This window comes from Gouania willdenowi, chromosome 17 (genome assembly GCF_900634775.1).
Source record: "Gouania willdenowi chromosome 17, fGouWil2.1, whole genome shotgun sequence".
NCBI lineage: Eukaryota > Metazoa > Chordata > Actinopteri > Blenniiformes > Gobiesocidae > Gouania > Gouania willdenowi.
In genome coordinates this window covers 12030294-12051454 of record NC_041060.1, presented here as the reverse complement: position 1 = coordinate 12051454, position 21161 = coordinate 12030294, and the positions used below count along the sequence as shown (strand labels likewise).

The following is a 21161-nucleotide window of genomic DNA, read 5'->3' as shown; positions in this document are numbered from 1 at the left end:
GTTTAGATGTGTTGTAGAATTTACAGAGTTTACACATTCATGTCATTATCTTCTTTCGTTTATCCTTATTTTTATTTATTTTTTTAAATCCTGTGAAATGTAAATTAATTTCATAAAACATGAATGGTATATTGAGATTTGCTGAAAATCTATCTTATGAAATCAACTAGGTGAATATATTTTTGTTTCAGTGGTTTACATGAAAAGGCAGACCTGTTGGATTTTTTATTTTTATTTATTTTTATTTTATTTTTAATGTATTTATTCATTTTCTATATAATGTTTGTTATACTGTGTAACAAATAGACCAGGATTAATGCACAAAGTGACAAGATGCACCAGCTCACATATTTTTATGCTGTATTTTTATTTTATCTTTTCTTCATCTTTTTTCTTCCTTTTTTATACTGCATTTTATTTGAACTAGTTTTAAATTTGAAAAAGGCCCTGCCCATTAGTATGTATATAACTGAGTCTGTTATTCTCACCTGTTACCTGTAAATATGTATATATCTGTATTCTTTATTCTTCATAGATTATTTTTCTATTTACATTTCTATTTAAATATATATCGCTTATTTTATTGTATTGTTTATTTCACTTGTTTATCTTCATTGCACTATTTTCCTTATGTTTTTTTTTTAATTTTTTTTTTGTCTTGCGTGTTGTTCTGTGTGTAGCCTTCTGCCGTCTTTTTTATTGCACTTTTCATTGAGCTGACATGCCAGTACATTTCCTCACTGCGGGATGAATAAAAAAAATCTCTATCTATCAATCTAAGCTTGTGTTGTGTTTTAATTTGGAAAAAGAATAATAATTAAAACAAAAACATTTAAAATGTATTTTAATCAGTAATTTTTTTTTTTTTTTTTTTTTACACATTCCAGGTGGCCCCATTTAAATTTCGGGCGACCCCATATGGGGTCACGGCCCCATGGTTGAAAAACCCATTGGGATCATATCGTGTCATAGTTTAACAGCTCATGTCCAGCAGAGGGAGACATTGTTCACTTAACAAGGACTCCTGTTAAATACATTACATGGTCCATGTGTGTTTCACAGCATTTGGGTAAATATTAGATGTCAGTGATGGAAATAGGGATTTCTTCAAATAATTACATAATCATGCTTTCTGGCTACTTGTATGCGTTGTAAATTGATATGAAACATCCAGGAAATCAAAATTTGCTGTGAACTAGCACCAACATAATAATTCCAGCAAGTTATTTTTGTCTTCTTTTTGAATAATATGTTTCATTTATTCAGGAGATCAAAGTCAATTTCCTGAAAAAAAGTTTTCTGAATAAATGAAACCTTAACATATTACCACAATCACGCCTTGTTATGACTGGGAACAACACTTATCCATGGTTTTTTAATGCTTTTAATCATTGTTGTAAATACATGTGTGGAAATAGTGGATAATATTGTCAGTGAAGTGAACAACAGTGACCTCTCAGTCACTATTTAGTCCATTGTCACTGTCGTCTACAAACCTCACAAAACACACAGTTGGGGGTCACAACATAAAAGTTTAATGACTTAAGAGTTAACGTTTACAGATTTGTTTTTTTTTTTCCCCAATTAAAAATACACATGTTGAATCTTTTGTGTGTTTATGTGAAATGAAAATGTATATAACTTATGCCCTGTAAAAAAAGACACCTGGTGTGTCTTTTTGTGTCCTAAACAAAGGAAAGTAGCAACAGCACAGCTATATATTTTCAGAAACAAAGGCTTTGCCTTTATTGTTTGTTCTTTAGCACCTTTATTGTGAAAGGGAGAGGGGGGTGACAGAGGATCTATTAAAAAAAAAGAAGCAATAAAACCTCCAAAAAATTACACAGTATGCATATACCTCTTCATTTGGAAGCTTTGATACTTTGGTTTGAAGTGCTGACCGTAGATTACAAATAAAGAAAACAACCATGATTCAAACAGTGTAATTGTCTGTGTGTGTGTGTGTATGTGTGTGTGTGTGTGTGTGTGTGTGTGTTGAATGAGCTAGTCCTTCAGTGGACTCTAATGGCGGAGTGTGTTACAGTTCCTCATTAGCATATCCAGCGGATGAAGCGTTCAAAGAACGAAACTTTGTTCAGCGTGGTGTAGTCGTTGCCCCTAAAGATGGCCGACGTGTCCCCGAGTGTGATCTTGTGCAGCACCTCCTCATCAGTTTCGGTTCCCATGGCGATCACAGTGGGAACACCTCCTGCTCTTTTCATGGCATCCACACCTTCACCCAGCTGTTCGCTGGCTGTGATGCCATCAGTAATGAAGACAAAGGAGAGCTCTGCGTTACGGCGCGCCCCGCGGCCATTACCCTGCAAACACAGACGTTAACACAGACTAAAATTTAACATTTTAGTAGAGACTTTTAAATTATAGGCAGCCAACAAACGACTGAATTGACATACATTGTGAAACATTTGGATTTGTGATGCAACAAAATTCCTGACACCAAATATTTTCAGCCGAAAACCAAAAATGTACTTCTGGGCGATTTTCGGTTGAAAATTTTCAGTGGCCGGAATTTCAGAGCATTACTAATCCATTCATCCATCCATCCATTTTCAGACCCGCTTTGTCCTTTTTTAGGGTCGCGTGCATCACTAATCCAACAAACACTTTTCTCACCAAAAAAAATGTCTGGAAATGGGCCAACTTTACGAAAGTGTGTTTTATGTTTCTGTGTGACTTAGATAGTTACGTGTAGCCCACGGACCCCTACGCCGCAGCCTTACGCAGTGCTGCGCATTGACAGCATCTGGTTTCAGAGTCTGTCAGTGCACGTTTCTCAGAGATCCTCTGGACTTTATCACGACTGTTCTTGGTCCGCGTTATAAAGATCATTACTTGGATGGGATTAAAATGCAACCAACGCGCACAAGAAATGATACACGTCGCCATCAAAGCACACTGAGCACATGTGCGTCTTGGCCAAGAATTCTCATTTTGGTGCATCCCTAATTTGGATACTTGATATTTTACGCCTTGGGTTGGAATAACCCAAAATATCAGAAATGGATAACAATGCCAAGAGAATGCAAAATTCTCAAAAGGTCACCAAAAAAACATTTTACACTGACATTTCGATCCACATTCTGATGCAAAAAGCAAGAAGCAAGAGTGATGGACACTGTAGGAAGTACCTTAACCAGATCATGCTGTAATGCTAGTATAACATTGGTGCAAGTGGCAGACCTACGCAATCAAATAAGATTAAAAACAAATAAGTATTCCAACAGTTTTCTGGGAACAGCTGATCAGCTTTTATATTTCGCCAGTCCATTTTCTAGCAAATTAAAAAGAAACTCTTTCTAAGAAGGTGGTGATTATCACTGTATGTTGGTTCTTTTTCGGCTTTAGCACATGTACAAGGAATGGTGGAAGAATGTTGAGCTTTGAGATTGTAGGGAGTTTGTGTTCCAGTGTGGAATTTTGAGAACACTGTCAACATGGTGGAGGCGCAAAATAATAGGAGTGCATGTTGGTTAAAGGCAGAAGGTTACACATCTGCACATCTGTCTGCACCCTGTGCTTTGGCATGTCAAAATAGGGCCCTTTATCTGTATTTTGTGCCACGTTTTGACTGATTTGGTCTGTACCTGGAACACCAGATTGTTGACAGCATGGATGATGGCACTGCCCAGAGCAGAGGAGGAATCCGTGTAGTTGACAGCTGCCAGCGAGTCAGCGATGACATTAAGATCGTGCGTTAGTGGGAATTCCACTTTCTGCTCAGTGGGACTGCCGTACTGCAGCAAAGCCAAACGTGCACTCCTGTCATCTGATGGACCATTGGCCAGGACTAGGCGGCGAGCCACGTTATCGATGAACTCTTTGGCTCTGCGGTGGTTCTCCAGTCCCATCCGCTCAGATCCATCCAGCAGAAAGACCACATCTACTGGACGCTGTACACAGCTCGCCACAGCAGGTTCTAGAACAGGCACACACACACACACACAAATAACAAAATGTTCAGAGGGTAACAGCTGGAGAACAGATGTACATTAGTTCAAAGCCAAACCAAAGTCAGGATATACTGTAATGTGCAGTATTTCCATGAAGTTAAGTTGTTTCAGTTCTTTCAAATATTCTCACTCCCAGGTTCAATGTCATCAAGAAAACCCTGTTTTTATTTATGTCTGCAGAGTTTTAATTATCTGCAGACAGGCAGAAAACACGAATACATTCTAGTTTAGAGAATACAGTACAAGATTAATGTCAGCAAGCTGCAGACACGTAACTCTAGAACACATGAACCTCTCTGAGGTCCACAGTTACAAGCCTAGCTACATGCAGAAAAACATGCACTCGGTTAAGGCCATGACATACAATAGCTCCTTCATAAAGCAAGAAAGGTGACTTATAAAAACATCTGCATACAGTACCTTATGACTCAATTACAGTAAACTATGATATGTAAGTATTTCCAACATGTTATATTATCCTTTGACCAATATGAGTCACTCATAAGGCAAAAAGTCAAAAGGAGAAAAAAAACGTAGCCATAGAAATGTGCAAACAGCAAAAAAAAAAAAAAGTCATAAATGGTGACTCAGAGATCTTGTGATCCATCATCATCAGTGGAAATTTCATCAAAGCGCTGCCGTTCCACCACAATTTTGGAGTCACAAAGAAAGCTGTGTCTTACAAAGGCCCTCATTTGTTGGACTTTCATCAGAGTAATACAACTATACACATAATAAAATAATCTGATATGAACACATGTTATGTGTGCACGTATGTTAGTTAAGTAGTTGCAGCATCAGGAATCCATATTCTCACATCACATACAGTAATCACACATTAGCTTATGACAGAAAAAAGCTATCTCATGCAGTTCTCTTGCATCAGCCCAGGTCTGTATTGCACTTGTGGAGGTAAAACAAATGCTCATAGTTTTTTTTTATCAACATAAAAAGTCCAGCATGAAGCTTTTTATTAGTCACTGTCGAAGGGCGTGGTTAGCATATTAGCTTCAGCAAAGATTTAATGCTTTCTCTGGGTCTCCCAATATGTCTCCATAGACATATTTGAAGGAGTCGATGAACAGTTGGGTCCACTGTTGTCTGTTGGATCCCTGGGCGAGTTTGGCTCTCTGGGCTGTGTACGCCATGGTTGCCACGCCAACCCCATACTGATGCTCGCTCAGGCCACTCAGCAGATTTGCCACAGCCCCCAAAGAGGTGGGGACAGCTGGGGGGCTGCCTTCCTCGGCTAGTGGCTTCCAGAGGGGCGGGGCTTGCCCTACAGTGCTGCCCCCTCCTGCAACAAGTGGGTGGAACAACATTGTGGGCGGGGTCCCACAAAAAATTGTATAACCAGATTACAAGAGTTTGCGCAAGCTTTGGATCACTGTCATGGATGAATGCTTTGCTCTGCAGTGCAGCTGTTTTAAATCCAGTAATCCCAGTATAACAATTGGTTCCTCAGCTGTTTGTCGGATGAGGAAATCTGGCTTTTTTTTTCCTTTATTGCACTACAAACATCACAAAGTTCATTCCTGGTGAGCTGTCCTGCATGTTTTAGATGCTACCATAGCCCAACAGCACAGTTTGTAAAGTAGGGGTGTCAAACTCATTTTAGTTCAGGGGCCAAATAGTTCACCAGTTCGATCACAAGTGGGGGGCAGATTTGAGGTGGGAAAATGAACAATTTCAACATTATTGTGCCAAAGTTTACACTTCCAGTTAAAAATTAGACAAAGTTTGAAAGGCATCAACAATATCTAAGCAATAAGTGACAGATACTTAAATGCCCTGTGATTTTGGGGGAAAAAAAATCTACTTTTAATTTACAATTTAATTATTTGGTAATTCACACAATGATTCATGTTTTCACTGTCATTTTCACTTTCTCCAGCGGGCTGAATCAGATGCTCTGAAGGGCCGGATTTGGCCCCTGGGGCTTGAGTTTGACATGTGTTGTAAAGGGAAGTTCATTATCAGGATGTCGGTCGAGCTGCATGATGACACTCATTAGATGCAAGTGTGTTGGTGCAGGGATATATCTAAAACATGCAGGACAGGTGCTCTCCAGGGCTGGACTTCAGCGCCCCCGGTGTTAGCTCTCATTTACACAACTCCATTAAGTTTATCAAACCAAAAATAATGAAGTGATCTACATCTTCAAAAAGCGACTTTATGTTTTGAATCTGTTTATTCTGTGAATCTGATGTAATTATAGCAATGATTCACTTCATTCAATGTCTTCTGACAAAACCAATTAACAAAATGTTAAAAAAGAATTATTGAAACATCATATTTTTATATGAACAGGAATTTTTCTTAAAATACTAAAAAATGGTTTGTTTATCAGAGTCCAAGTGTTTGTCCTGTGAAAAAGCAGTTTTTTTTGTTGTTGTTGTTGCAGCAGGACAGTGTGTGTTGCATTACCTCAAATGAAAAAAGTTAATAAATGACACATTAACAACAAACGTGTCCCACACACTCAAAATAATTCCACGTTTTATAAAAAGTAACAAAACAAACTACAAGAACGAATTCACACTGTGTTTAAAGAACTGTAAATCATTCAAATTATAGTGGTACACTTAAATAGTTCATAGAGGCATAACACATAGATGGGCAAGCAGTTATTATAAAATGGGAGCAGCATGTTTAGTAACTCCACAGTTCAAATATACCCTGCAGTCCACATATTTGTGAATAAATTGCATCACATTGCATTGAAGCTGTGTTTGTCTGAGTTGCAAAGATCTTCCTATCCTGCAAAAGTTAGGCCAGCAAACAGAATTCAGGGAACAAAGGGTTACTTGATCTTTTGACTTGATCACTATGTGACTCAATCACAACAAATATAGGAGCTGTAAACAGTGACAATTTTGACAACAAATTTAAATTTAGCCATCGTCTTTTGACTAAAATCCAACTCTAGTCATCAGGACTTTTTTAGTTATTGTCTAGTTTTAGTCACTTAAATTACATTAAGATTTTAGTCAACTAAATCTGTTGCAGATAGAGTCATCTAAAATATAAAGCATAGAAATGTATGCATTTTTTTTTTCAAAGATTCAATTACCCTTCATCAACCTGATATGAGATTATATTAATGTTTAATGTAAAAACACAAGTTCTGATTGGATTTCATCCCATGTGACGAAATTACAGTTTTCTTTCAATGAAAATATAAATGTATTTTGATATATTTCTTTTTCACATTTAAAAAAATGTCAATAAAATAAACACTGGTTGTAGAGATATGAACAGAAAACCTACAGAACTCGCAGAATACTGTGACTAGATGTGTGTTGTTAAAAAAGTCTTAGTCTTACCTGATTTACAGGGAAGATCAGGGCACACGATGATAGGTTCTATACATCAGATAAAGAAACAATGTCAGATACAAAATACAAACCTAAACTAACATGCAACGTGTGCTTTTTTCCCATAGGTGTGTGTTTTTACCTGGGCAGAGGACATTCTCAATCTTGTCAATGAACTCTTCTGCCACGAGGTCTGCAAAGCGTCTCATGCCCATCACCCGACCACTCCTCTGACAGGCAATACTCTTCAGGCTCTCGTTTTCCTCGATCTGTGCAAACATGTCTCCGATACCGATGGCGCTCACGTCCACAGTGGGATCGCTGTACACAAGCAAAATCATTGGTAAAAAATTTTTCTCTCTTTAAACTGTTAAATCTAACCCGTACCTGCAGAGGTAGGTGAGCAGCTTGTCATCATCTCTTGGATCGAAGCGTCCGTCGGTGATAACAACCACGGTGACGGTGGCCTTTTCCCTGCGGCTGTCTCTAATCAGATGGTCGTAGGCATATTTAAGAGCGGATGGAGTGAATGTTCCTCCTGCGATCCAATCCAACTGCTTCACAGCGTCCTGAAACATGGAGAAAGCAGGAGGTGAGCGATGGCCTTCAAATTTCGTGCAATGCTGGGTGATACGTTGTGAGTAAACTAAGTAAATATTAGGTCTGATATTGTTAAATAAAGGCTCAAAGGAAAATGGAACAAAGAAACCATCTGTGATACAGTCTAAGATGAACTTTTGTGTGAAATACGTCCCTGTATGAAAATAATAAAATAATAAAACAAGGCATGGTACGGAAGGTAGATTTACTCTATGTAAAGCAAAGACAAATAAAATGAAAAGTACTGTGATGTACAGGGCAATGGTGACATGGAATGCTCTTTCAGGACAAATTATTTAAGAAAATAACATATTAATGTAAAAAAAAACCCATTGAAAGACAATGTTTGAACAAAACAGCTCTAGGTGCCTAATGATTACAATCAAAGCTACTGAATACAAATAATTAGGATAAGTTTGACTAGTTGTGATCTATAAATGTGTATGTATATTGATAAATAACTGTAAATGTATAATATATACATTTACAGTACAATTTACATTTGTTGTGTAATGTGTTATATGTAATTGTATATGGCACTAACAAGACAATTGTATTGGGTGCGGACTCCAGGGAGAGTAGCAATGGCTCTCGCCAAAGCTAATGGAGAAACAAAAATAAGACAAAAAGACCTTAAAGGCAGATAGTGAGTCAATCTTGGAGTCATTGAGTCGGATGGCCTGGAACGTCCCGTTGTGACTGTACTGAACGACTCCCACTCTCGTACCTGAGAACACAATCGACATTCAAAGTATACGTTAAGCCATTATCTCACATCATGTTTCTGACTGTGTGTGTACCTGTCTCAGATTGAGGGTCTTTGGCAAACGATCCCAGTCTATTGATGGTGTTGATGACAAAGTTCTTTTCCAGCGTGAAATTCGTGAGACCAACAGACTCTGAGCTGTCAATCACAAACACAATGTCCAGGGCGCCGCAGCGTTTCTCGCAGTCTGGAGATTAAAAAACAAACAAACAAACAAACAGTATGTGATGATGAGATTGTCCCATTGGCAGTTCTTATATGTTGATGAGTTGCTGAGCTCACCACAGCAGCCACATGTCTCCCTGATGTAGTTCATGACATCACATTCCTGCAGGTTGAAAACAAATAATGACCATCTAATAATGTACTAATGTAGACAACAGTTGAGATGAGAAATAATGTACTTACAGTGAGACCAGGATCTCCTTCTGGGCCAGGGTCTCCCTGTGCAGCAAATAACATAATAAAGCAAGTTTTTGGCATTGTTTAGCTCTTTAGAATAAGGGTTAGGGTTAGTACTTTATGGAAGTAATGAACACAGGTTCAAACCATGTGTGTCAGTTCGTCTCTACTTACATCACGTCCAGACTCGCCTCTTGGTCCTCTGAGTCCAGGTTCACCTCCAGGTCCTGGATCTCCCTAGTGGCATTAATGAAAACATGACTTAACATATTTCTTTATTATATTTCAAATACAAAACCTCAGCAATAACCCAAAGGTCCATACTCCTTGTCCTGGAGTTCCTTTGACTCCAGGTTCTCCTTTTTGACCACAGTCTCCTCTGCTGCCACGAGGGCCACGGTTACCCTTATCTCCTCTCTCACCCTGTAGAGCAGCAGGATACATTTGTGAGTGTGTGCTGTGCAAGTGAAAAACTGATCAGAGTAATATGATGAGTATAGTACCGATGATCCTCTTGGTCCAGGATAGTTGAAGCCAGGTCTACCAGTGTCGCCCTAATCACAAATGAAGATTTAATAAAGACAAACAGCAGCTAAAGATGCAGCCACAGAAACATTAATATAGAAACTAACATTTGGTCCTGGCGGTCCAGATTCTCCTCTTGGTCCAGCATCACCCGGATCACCTCCAGTACCCTAAAAACAAAAGGTTTTTAAAGGAAACTGCAAATCGAGAAATCTTTTATAACCTGAAACTGACAATAAACTCACATTTCTTCCAGGCTCTCCTGATAGTCCTGGTGGTCCTCTTGGCCCTGGCAAGCCGTTGTCTCCCTGTGGACAAAGTTATCACAGGTTGCAACAGAAAAGGAAGTGAACAAGGAGTTCAAGAGAACAAGTTTGATGGAATAATTATTGTTTTCAATTTGTGTGGTGCAACAATTCTTCTAACCTTAGCACCTTTGCCTCCTGTTTCTCCTGAATGTCCTCTCAAGCCCTCTTGCCCCATTTCACCCTGGAACACAACAAGAAGAGTCATTTGCACCTCAAGGTGAGCAACAAAAAAAGCCCACATCATTCTAACTACAATCTACACAATTATTCATACCTTTTCTCCTTTAGTACCAGATGGTCCTTCTGCGCCCTTAGGGCCATACTCTCCTGTTCTCCCCTAGAATACCAAAAACCATAAGAAACTCTCAGACAACATAGAAATAGCACCTTAAAGAAGATGTAACTCAGGTTTTCCTACTGGTTCGCCTCTGACTCCTGGAAGTCCAGGAGTTCCCTAAGAAAAAAGGCACACAGATGAGAAAAGGTGCATGTGCATTTTTATCACTGAGGGTGATTTTCTGAGGTAAGGCATCTTACTGGGGTTCCTTTCTGTCCCGGTAGACCAGGTGATCCAGGGCTTCCCCTCTCTCCCTATGGAGGAAATATCAAACATGAGACTTGTACTTCCAAACTGGACAAGGGATGTACAATATATTCATTAAAACAAAGCAGCTCTAGATGTTTTGCTTACTTTTGGTCCTGGATCTCCAGGAGTGCCAAGGGGGCCAACTCTTCCAGGGCGTCCAGGATCTCCCTAAAAACATCAACGTTCTGTTAAACCACCTGTCTTATTTCTGAGGAGAGTGATTGCAGTAATTTGCAAGAACATGGATATGCACCTTCTCTCCATCAGATCCTGAAGGACCGCGCTCACCAACGTCTCCGGGATGACCATCAGGACCCTAAAGGCAATCAGTCCCCAACCATATCTTAACATGAAACCTAATGTAACCAGTTTCTGTTATAATTGTATTTCCGGTCATACTCTGTCGCCTGGGTCTCCTTTACAGCCTGGAGCACCGATCCGCCCGATTTTACCCTAAAACAGTGAAAAATAAAGAAAACAACTTAAAATTAGAATCTGTTTAGTTTTCTAAAGTATTTGATAATAGCAGTTTTTTTATGAGCCTACCTTCTGACCATCGGTTCCATTGCGTCCTGGGATGCCAGCAACACCCTATTGATTATTGAATTATTAGAAAATTGTAAATAGCAATAAATATAGCTCAACATTAAACAACTGAAAAAAACGTTCTTACCTTTTTCCCCTGAGTGCCAAACTCTCCCTGTGAACAGAAAAACCACAAGCAATCAGCTCCTGATTAAGAAATGATTGGCATATTTGATTTCTACACAAGCTCACTGCTATTGTCCAGAATTGTGTAAAGCACTCCAAACAAAACAGTAGGTATTGATCCTCACCTTTTCCCCTTTTAGACCAGATTCACCCTTTGAAGAAGAGAAAATACATAAGCATAAGTGAATACTCAGAAACAGCCATGAAACACCTTTTGCTGCAATGATGGTAGCTGACAGCGTGGATCTTACTTTGATACCAGGCTGACCAATGGGACCCTCAATACCAGGATCTCCTGGACGACCTCTTTCTCCTTTTGGCCCTGGGTCACCATTGTCTCCTTTAGCTCCCTGAAGTCAAAGATTAATGGTGAATTACTCGATCACAGGGAATGTTATGTGTGCAAAAACCCTGTTATGTTGGTGTAAAACTCACTTTTTGTCCTCTGTGGCCTTTAGGACCATCAGGTCCAGGAGTTTCCAGGCAGGACACTTTGTAACACTAGGCATAAACACAAAACACCAGTGTAAAGTAGTGTTGTGCTCAAAACCGCAATATCCGAGACCAAGACCAGACCAAGACTTTTGGGAGTCGAGACCGAGTCAAGACCGAGGCCATTAAAATCCATTTAAAAAACCATGACAAGTTTGAACAGTTAAAGAACATTCTCTCTTTAGTTTTAGTTTCTTTAAAATACATTTGACAGACAAATTATATTTATATTTATTGTTTTACCAAGTTATTCCTCTCATTATCACATTAGTAAAGTTGAAGAATTACAGAAATCAGTGGTGGTCTTGACCGGTCTTGACAAAAAATCCGGAGACCGAGACAAAACCAAATAAAGATGCTTTCAGGTCTGAGACAAGACCAAGACCTTTAAAGTCTGGTCTCAAGACCGGTCTTGAGACTGTCAGGGCAAAAATTGTTAGTTATGTTTATTAACATATTTACTCATAGACCTTATTCTTTTTAAGGCTTTAAGTTGAGACTTTTCATTTCTGCTGTCTCATGTTTTCTGCTCTCTTCTCGAGGTCAGCTTCCCAAAACACATCTTATCCCTCAGACACAGTGGCATCACACACTCACATGCCTACACACACTCACATAGTCACACTTAAACACCCAATACACATCCATTCATACACACAAACACCATACACGCACACACCTCCAACACTCACGACAATCAGGAGATACCAGAGAACTGGTTGTTTTGACCTAAAGAAGAAATTGTCTCTTTTCACCCTCTTCTTTCACCTCCTCTGTCCTCTTTATCTCCTGGGGGAGGAGGGAGGGGGACTGAGGGGGAATATACGTGATGAGTTAGAATTGTGGGCCACTCGATCATCGGACGTCCGCCCGGTCGGTCACTAATTTTGTCCATCTTTGTACTCTTTTTTATTTAGTTTTATAATAAACCTTTTTTATAAAATCATCAATGCCTCGCCTGGACTCCATCATTCAACCAGAGCAATAAATCATGCCTCCAAATGAGGTCAACCGCAAATTTGCCGTAACAAGACCAAGACCTGTCTCGAGCACGACAACACTAGTGTAAAACTGGGAACTGAACTTTTGTCATTTCATACTGTGGATTGGGATTACCTCTGCATAAGCCATATGTTTCTGTAAGACAAAAGGAACAAAGTAAGTGTAAGTGTGCAAGTATTTAGACAGTTTGTGTTGCACTGTGCACAGGTTCATGCATTACCATTGTTGCAATGATACGATCGATGGTGGGAGTGTCAATCACAGGCAGTCTACCCTGTTGCAGGTTCACTGCCTTGAACTCTCTCCTGAAAACCGTCACCGGTGAGTTGGCAATCTCCCTCAGCCCGGTCTCTTCGATATTCTGCGAAGAAGCCACGACAAACATCTGGATGCCTTTGTCGCGAGCCTCTTCGGCTGCGACTTTGATTCCCCCACAGGGGCTTCCAGTCACATGGCCATCGGTTATGATTACGGCGAATTTGAGGGACGACTGGTAGGAGGGCGAACTCAGCATCTCTTTTGTCATGGCTCTGAGAGCACAATCGATGTATGTGCCCTTGCCCAGATACTGGATCCCCCTGAGTCCCTGGAGAGACAGATATGAATGTGATGTAAATCAGTGGTTCTCAGTCTTTTATAGCTTAAGTACCTGTTTGTCCGTCTAAAACATTTTACTTTTTTACATTGAAAGAATCCCATTGTAAATAAGTAGAATGAGTGTCTCATAAATTGATTCATCTCTATAGTTTTTATCAGTCATATCCCACCTAGTGTGAGACCAAGACTGTCCCTTGTATTTTCAGTTTATGTTCTAATCAAGATTATTTACATCATCACTATTATGATTATCATTTTTAAATAGAAATAAAAATTACAAAATCATATTTTTAATGATTCATTAGTTAATTTTCCACTTTTTCTCTCTCAAGTACCCCCGTAATGCCAATGCGTACCCCCATTTGAGAAAAACTGATGTAAATGTCTCTACTTGTTGTTGGTGTTGTTGTTATATCTATAAATAATACTGTAATATTTTGTGAAAAAAAATGTAAGTTAACCAAAAGTCATAGACATGTAGGGATTTTATTTATAAGGTCCCATACAAATTTTTAGCATGAAAGAGATATGAAAGATATGCATAATTGCTGTAATAGCAATAGAGAAAGGGACTTTTATTTATTTTAATATAGGTAAATAGAATAATAGGCAAAACATTAGAGTTTGAAATTATTGATAAAAAGATTAAATCAACAATAAAATGATTAAAAATCTCCCTCAGTCATAAGCAGTTGAGAAAAGAAAAGCCTTTAACTTTGATTTAAAAATGTTCACATTGGATGCTGACTTCAGCTCTGCTGGCAGTTTGTTCCACTTCTTTGTAGCATAACAACTAAACGCAGCGTCACCATGTTTACTGTGAACTCTGGGCTCCACTATCTGACCTATGTCCATAGATCTGAGAGACCTGCTGGGTTCATACCTGACTAACATCTCACTGATGTATTCTGGACCAAACCCATTCACACATTTATAACCAGCAGCAGAACTTTAAAGTCTATTCTGAGCCAGTGTAAAGATTTTAAAACTGGAGTAATGTGAATCTGAAATATTTGCTCTGGTAAAGACTCCAGCTGCAGATGTTTGACGCTCTTTTAAAATAAAAAATAAAAGCTTGGACTAGCCTCTACTGATCTTTCTGAAAGATGATCATAATACAAAAATAAAATACATTTTTACCCAAACTTGCATTTTTATTTGAAAAAAAAAAAAAGACTTAAAATGCACAACATTTGAGCAAATACGCTTCTGTTCCTACAATAATCACAAAAAAGAGGCTAAAAAAAATAAAAAATAATTGTTAGAATGGGCTTCACACAATTAAAAATGCCTTTTTGCATGTGTGAGTTTGTGTGTATAGGTAAGTGTGTGCGACTCACAGTGATGAATTCGCTCTTGGAGGCCATGCGGCTGAACACTTCTTGTTTCTGGGAGAAGTGCAGTCCACCAATGTTCCAGTGAATACGAACCATGCCTCTGAGTTCTTCATCTTTCAAGCTCTGCACAAACTGCTCAGTAAAATCCTAAAACCGGAAGATATTCACACGTTAAAAAAAACATTGCTTAAAGAGTCACATTGGCTGCTGACATTGAGCATTTAAGCATGAATACACTCTCATTTATACTGCAACATTTTAAGAAGAAAAGTGTAAATAATCAGTGAACCTTGATGCTGTTCACAAGCGCTCCAGGAGGCGACTCTTGCAGGGCGATGGTCTCAGATGTGTCTATGGTGAAGTACAGATCTATGGGGCACTCCTTTTGTTCTGGAAGGGAACACACACCGACACACACCCAAAACAGAAGCTTTTTAGAAGCTTTTTGATGACAAAACAAACGATCCAACATTGTAATGAACAACAAACTTGTTTGGCGTGGGTGCAGTTTGTTGGTACTTACCGAAGCATTCTGTTTTTTGGCCATGACACAAAGCTCCAAGAAGAAGACAAAGGACGAGGACATCTAAACTCAACATGTTTCTCCTGAATATCAAGATAGATAGACACAAGTAACACACAGTCAACACTCAGTTAGTTCCTTTACCAAAAAAAAAACTTTTGAATTCTACAAAAAAATAAAAAAAAGAAACAAATATTCAACAAAGTCAATAGACACAACCAGCAGTTATGTTTGAATTAATAACTTTATGCAATATGATGTTAATAGTCGTAATGTTTAAACATAGATTAGTAAAATCAAAAGCACTTTAGGTCCCTTTGTATGAACACAAACTTAGTCAAATTTGGTTTGAAGTTAAGTTAGAGCATCATAGTGCTGTTAAACAGCTGCATCCGCCCACATTCTGCTTCTGCCTTTAGGCCTGTAACACAAAGCTGGATTAACAAATCCTGAGTTTCTACCTGCAGTTATTTACAAAGTCACATTCAACATGGTATTGTGATCTTAGGTTTCCTGTCTGGATTAATTCCTTTAACTAAAAAGTGTGGAGTTTGCAGTAATCAGCCCCTTATATGAAGGACAGTTATTTCGAACAAATGGAGCGAATAACAAAAATCGATGGAAAGGATTTGGGATATAAAACTATAAGTTCAACCATTTCCCTCCTTCCACTTTATAGTATATTTTTACAAGCTAAATTACTTTTCGGGCTTTATTCTAACATGGTTATTTTAACCAATTCTATATGAGGCTAATCAGTGAGACGTTACACAATGTCAAATTTTACAAGAAACAATGAAGTGTTATTGTTTCCATGATGGCATGAAAACCAGTAGTTATTTTTTCCAGGTATGAACACTTTAAAGTTTTTCCAGATGAAAAGCAGCACAGTAACAGATTATATAGCACTCCAGAATAAATAAAGATATTATAAAGAATGTAAAGTGTTGAACGTATTTATAGATTTAATATCTTTCACGTTTTAACATAGGTCATATCAAAGGCTGTGAAACTTGTACAATTAACAAAAATTAATTTATTCAAATTCTCTCTTTTTCAAAACAAGTGTAGTTGAAACTTTTCTCTATATTTTCAGCTCATCTGGTACCAAAACTGTCAGCATATGTTACATAAAAGACGTAGCTTCAGCGGCAAAATGTCTTAAAAAAAAAAAAAATCTATATTAAAATGTACAACAAAAATACACAAAAAGACTCAAATGAATATACATTGTTACAGAAAATGAAAATAGGATAATAAATGTTGTAGTAGGCTACGGTTTTTTTCTTTGTTATAAATCTTGTTGTGTCTCATTTCTAAAAATTACATCGAAAATCAACAGACACCTAAATATTGCAGTACCTTTTCTCAGCCTGGAGGTGGCACTGTAACTTTTCTACACATAAAATGAAAGCTGCTGTTGACAATCGCAAACATTTTTATCACACAGATAAAGACATAGTGTGGGTCTCATGAATCTCATTTCATTAGCTTTTATATAGTCAGGAGAACCACATTGAGATTAATAATCTCTAGTACAAGTGATTCCTGGCAATTAATTGAAGGTATTTCTTCTGAAAAACGGGAGAATTTAATCACAAACGAATATCAAAGGGTGAAATTGTCGCTCGAAAGATTGTTTTATGTCTCCATAACAAACACTGGGTTTGTTGACTAATGGTCATATGACGTGAGTTTTTAAAAGTCTCGTGCACTGCATTGTGGGATTGGGAATCCCATAGAAAAAGCAAAGATGGTAGGGTGGTGTTTAGTTTATTGATCTATTTGTCTTGAACAGTGTAACTCGAAAACTAATGGACGAATGAAAAGAAATTTTCAGGAAACATCCGACAATGAGATATGGAACAGGTGATTCAATTTAGGAGGGTTTCCAGATCACTATTCTGTATCTGGTTCACTTTTTAAAATCAAGAAATCTCTAATTGTCATCAGACGGTCTAAAATTAATATCTTGGTTTGTAATTGACCGATGTTGATGAAATGTAGAGTTGGGTCGTCTTATCACCTGCCCAAGTTTCATTTGGGTCGGATTGGGATAGCACATTTTATCGCTATTTTAAGAGAAATGGGGTGACTACATTGGAGCTATAGGGTTTCTTTAAAGGGCCCATGTTACGCTAAATCAAATTTTCTGTGCTTTAAACATGATAAAAATACTATTTGGGCTTCAGACACATGCCCAAAGTGTTTTTTTCATTGCTTCCCTCAGTCGTTAGTTAGAGGGTGATTTGCTCCTTTCTTACTGCAGGGTGAGCCCAAACACTTCACTCCAATTTGATGACGCGTTCCCACTTTGATGACGAATTTGACGCAGCACTGAGCTGGAGAAGCCGCGCCTCCAGGAAGCTCTCTGCCGTGACATGTAAACAGACACGCCCACGAAAGTGAGCATTTCAGTGTCCTTCGCACAGTGCCATGTATGTATTTTCTACAGTCTATGTATGTACCGGTGAACGCCCCGCCCCCACGCTCTGTCTCGTGTTTATAAAGCAGCATAAGCTCAGCTACGGAGTGGGTGGGAGGGGGGTGGGCCGTCCTCTGTCCCCACGTCACCGTGCGGGGAGGAGGAAGTCAGTGTCCCGTCTATAGACACGCCCACTCATGAATATGCATAAGTAGGCCACAAATCAGCCTGTTTGTGCAGAGTTGCTCAGAAAGGGACTTTTCAGAGGCTAAAACTCTGGAAAACAGGCAAGTTTGGGAAAAATAAACCTCAAATACTATGTTTTTGGGGTTCTTAGAACAAATGGAGATGGGTGAAAAATAGCATGATATGGGACCTTTAATAAACACTATTGGACAGCTGGGATGATGCCACATTGGAAGTGTGTCAATGGATTCTCAATATCTTTCTAACATTTAGGTGACAATGCAATAAGTGGGACTGCTATTGCATGGTGGGGATCTGCGCTCTCTGAGTGCTTTTTAATTGAGAAGTTTTCATTCTTGATGCGATTTCATGTGTTTCTTTGCCAAATAAGGAAGCCACTGATTCGCTTGATGACATATTTATCTGGTTTGTCTATGGTGCTCCCCATTATATGACGTCACTCTGTGAGACATTACATTTTGGCGGTATTCTGGTGTTTCCGTGGAAAGCCACAAACTCAGCATCTGTCATTGTTTTGGAGTTTTTAGAGGCAAACTAGCATCATTAGTGGAGGAAAACCAGTTTTGGATGAAATAGAGGTAGAGTAAAATGTTAGGGAGCAGCTTTAAAAGAAAGAGAATGGTGTAACACACAAACAAGCAGATAAATGTGCATGTTTAATAAGAAAAAATATTTATTCTAGTGTGGACTAAAAATACAGTAAAACTATTAGAGTGATCAGTCAGTCAGCTCTGAGTCAGTAAGGCATGACTCAGACCTTTTTTCTGCACTTTCCACAGAATGGAAAACTCTGCGTTCGTTTTTCAACAGTTATAGCTGCAGAGATCATCAGTTATGGCTCACAACACTGATCAAGCAAAAAAAAATAAAATAATGTATCATTGTTTATACAAAGTGTTGTTTAGATTTATACAGATCACTAAGAACCTGCTTTTACAAAACAGTTTTATGGCACCTAAATACAAATTCCATAGCAGTGTAAGTACCACTGAAGCTTGGTTTTGATCTATGCCATATAAATTACTTTTTTTTAATTTATTTAAATGATGGTACTTATCTCATTGACTTTTGAGCAGACTATCTGCATGAAAGCATAACCAAGCGTCTTATTTTTGGAGATTAGAGTTTAGTCATTCAGACTTAAAGCTGTCCCTAGAGGTCAGATCAAATAGTGGTTCTAAAACTTATTTAAAATAGGCAAAAACATCCTTGACTAAAGCAACGTACACAGCTAAATACATTAAGAAATCATCATCATTTACACCAAATAACCTTTTCTCCTGAGTTAATTTTTAAAAAAGCGCTGGGAGATATATCGAGATTGAAGATATATCAAGTTTTCTATTTTGGAGATATAGAAAATCACAATATATATATATATATATACATTTAAAATCTTTTTAGGATTCACTGCTTTCTCTACTTCTCAGAACGGCATGAAAAACCACAGTTAGATGGATTACTGAGTGCGTCTTAACCCAGACCTTCACCTAAACAGGCCACACTACCGAACTCACTCACACGTGCTGTCCCCTAGAGGAGAAAAAGCCTAAAGTGGCACATATTGTGCAGCAGTTTGTTAATAAATATGCTTGTGCGGCATTTTGTATTAGCAATTTTGACCCTGAATTGTCTTTCTTGTAAGACTTCATTTGAATTAAAATGATCAAGATTTATATTGCATATCGCCATTTTGAGAAAATATATCAAAATATACGTTTTGGACCATATCGTCCAGCCCTACTTTGAACATATTATGAGTAGCATGTTTTACTAAAGCGCCCTCTAGCGGACAGACAGCAGCTCATCACATCAGATTCTGGTGCAGATGCAGATTCTCATCAAACTTTTCCAACAGTGATAAAATAAGCACTTTAAGGATGTTAGCATTAAGCCAGTAAACAAGAGTGAGGGATAACAATCACAACATGTTTGAGTTGATTTAAGATTTCTAAACTCAAAGAATAAAAATTGTTAAACAATTGCAAACATTAAGAACGCAATTTTTGAAGAACAGAGCAGTTTTGAAGTAGGATATAAAAATAACAAAGAAAGAACAGATCTGAACAGGTGAAAGCAACACACACGCAAATGGAGCTTTGCACGCACAAAAAAAAAAAAAATTGTGCGTAAAAAGCGCAGCTTACCCGGACTCTTTTCCAACTTCAAAACTCTCTCAGCAGATGGTCCTCTGTGGATTATCTCCTCATTTCCACAGGAAGAAAACTAAAGAACAAAAGGGGAGAGAGAGGGAAATAAAGCCCTGGATGCGCGAATCCTTTCCCCGCAGAAGGTCCGTCCGTTCGCCCTCCTTGTCCTCCGGCCCAGCCTCAGACATGGAGCGCTCCTCCTCCTCCTCCTTCGTCTCACAGCGCACAGTGCGCCCTGTTAGCGCGAGGGGGCGCCCTGCCCTCACCCCGCTGCAGCACGCGTGTACGCGCGTGCACGTGGCTCTGCAGAATGTGGGTGAGTGGTGGAGGGGTGCTGATGTTCTCATGCAGAGGAAGCAGCTGAAAACTGTGTGTATGGATCGCAATGAGCAGTAAATGTGATGATGGTCAGGATGTGGCCCTCAGCAGAACACAAGGGGAGACCCTCTGAGGGCCCCCACTGATGCCAGGCATGCAGGAAATCTCCTACATGTGGAAGTCCTGAGCGAAACCAGACATGACGAAGGGCAGACATGTGTCAACCCTTAGACCTGCAGGAGAATTCATCCACTCTATAGCATGCAGGGAAACATTTTGAACATTTCACCTGTGGTTATTTATGTGTTTGTTTTCACTGTTAGCAGGATTTTGTCAAAATTACTTGACAATTTATTTAAACCAAAAACAGACCTTACATCAGTGGTTCCCAAACGTTTTTTTTAAAAAATTTATTTATTTGCTGGGCCCCCCTTTAAAGAATGAAAAACTCTCAGGGCCCCCCATCGCAAGAAAAAATGGTACAAAAAATGTGATCGATTTTGAAAAAAAATTAAATTTGGATTATTCTTCTGACGGATTTTGTCAAAATTTCAACCAAAGACAAACCTTACGTCACCAGTTCCCAAACTTGTTCTGCTGGGCCCCCATTTTAAAGAAAAAAGGGTTAAAAAAAAAAGGATGACCTTTTTTTGGAAAAAAAAAAAAATAAATTATAGACTATTCTTCTCCAAATCTCATAAAATTTGTACTCACATATTTTAGAACAATAATAAAGATCTTTACTAATGACGTGCAAAACAACAATCATTGGTAAGACTTCACTTGAAGTTTCACACACAAGGCTGACATTACGCTGTCATTACCAGTAATAAGGTGTCATGAAGGCTGTCATTAGGTGTCGTTCATTACCCTAACCCCTAACCCCACCCCTAACCCCACTAGATCCCTTCACCTAACCCAAAA

General features: G+C 38.7%; 1 protein-coding gene across 2 annotated transcripts; it reads right to left on the bottom strand.

The window, feature by feature from the left end:
- Positions 1 to 1512: 1512 nt before the first annotated feature.
- Positions 1513 to 20131, bottom strand: col6a2 (collagen, type VI, alpha 2). 2 transcript variants are annotated; one of them, XM_028472495.1, is made up of 32 exons: positions 19917 to 20128; positions 15138 to 15220; positions 14904 to 15004; positions 14618 to 14761; positions 12901 to 13266; positions 12795 to 12815; positions 11622 to 11687; positions 11438 to 11536; positions 11312 to 11338; positions 11149 to 11175; positions 11022 to 11066; positions 10875 to 10928; positions 10729 to 10791; positions 10581 to 10643; positions 10427 to 10480; positions 10308 to 10343; positions 10164 to 10226; positions 10008 to 10070; positions 9827 to 9889; positions 9689 to 9751; positions 9560 to 9610; positions 9381 to 9479; positions 9231 to 9293; positions 9063 to 9098; positions 8937 to 8982; positions 8689 to 8841; positions 8521 to 8615; positions 7676 to 7857; positions 7431 to 7609; positions 7298 to 7336; positions 3606 to 3937; positions 1513 to 2321 (listed from the first exon to the last, which is right to left on the bottom strand). In XM_028472495.1, the coding sequence occupies exons 2-32, from the start codon at positions 15211 to 15213 to the stop codon at positions 2052 to 2054; spliced, it is 3039 nt and encodes a 1012-aa protein (XP_028328296.1). In that variant the 5' UTR covers positions 15214 to 15220; positions 19917 to 20128; the 3' UTR covers positions 1513 to 2051. The 2 variants fall into 2 exon arrangements, with proteins under 2 accessions (XP_028328296.1, XP_028328297.1); XM_028472496.1 differs by lacking the exons at positions 1513 to 2321; positions 3606 to 3937 and adding an exon at positions 3947 to 5268 and having other exon boundaries at positions 19917 to 20131.
- Positions 20132 to 21161: the final 1030 nt, after the last annotated feature.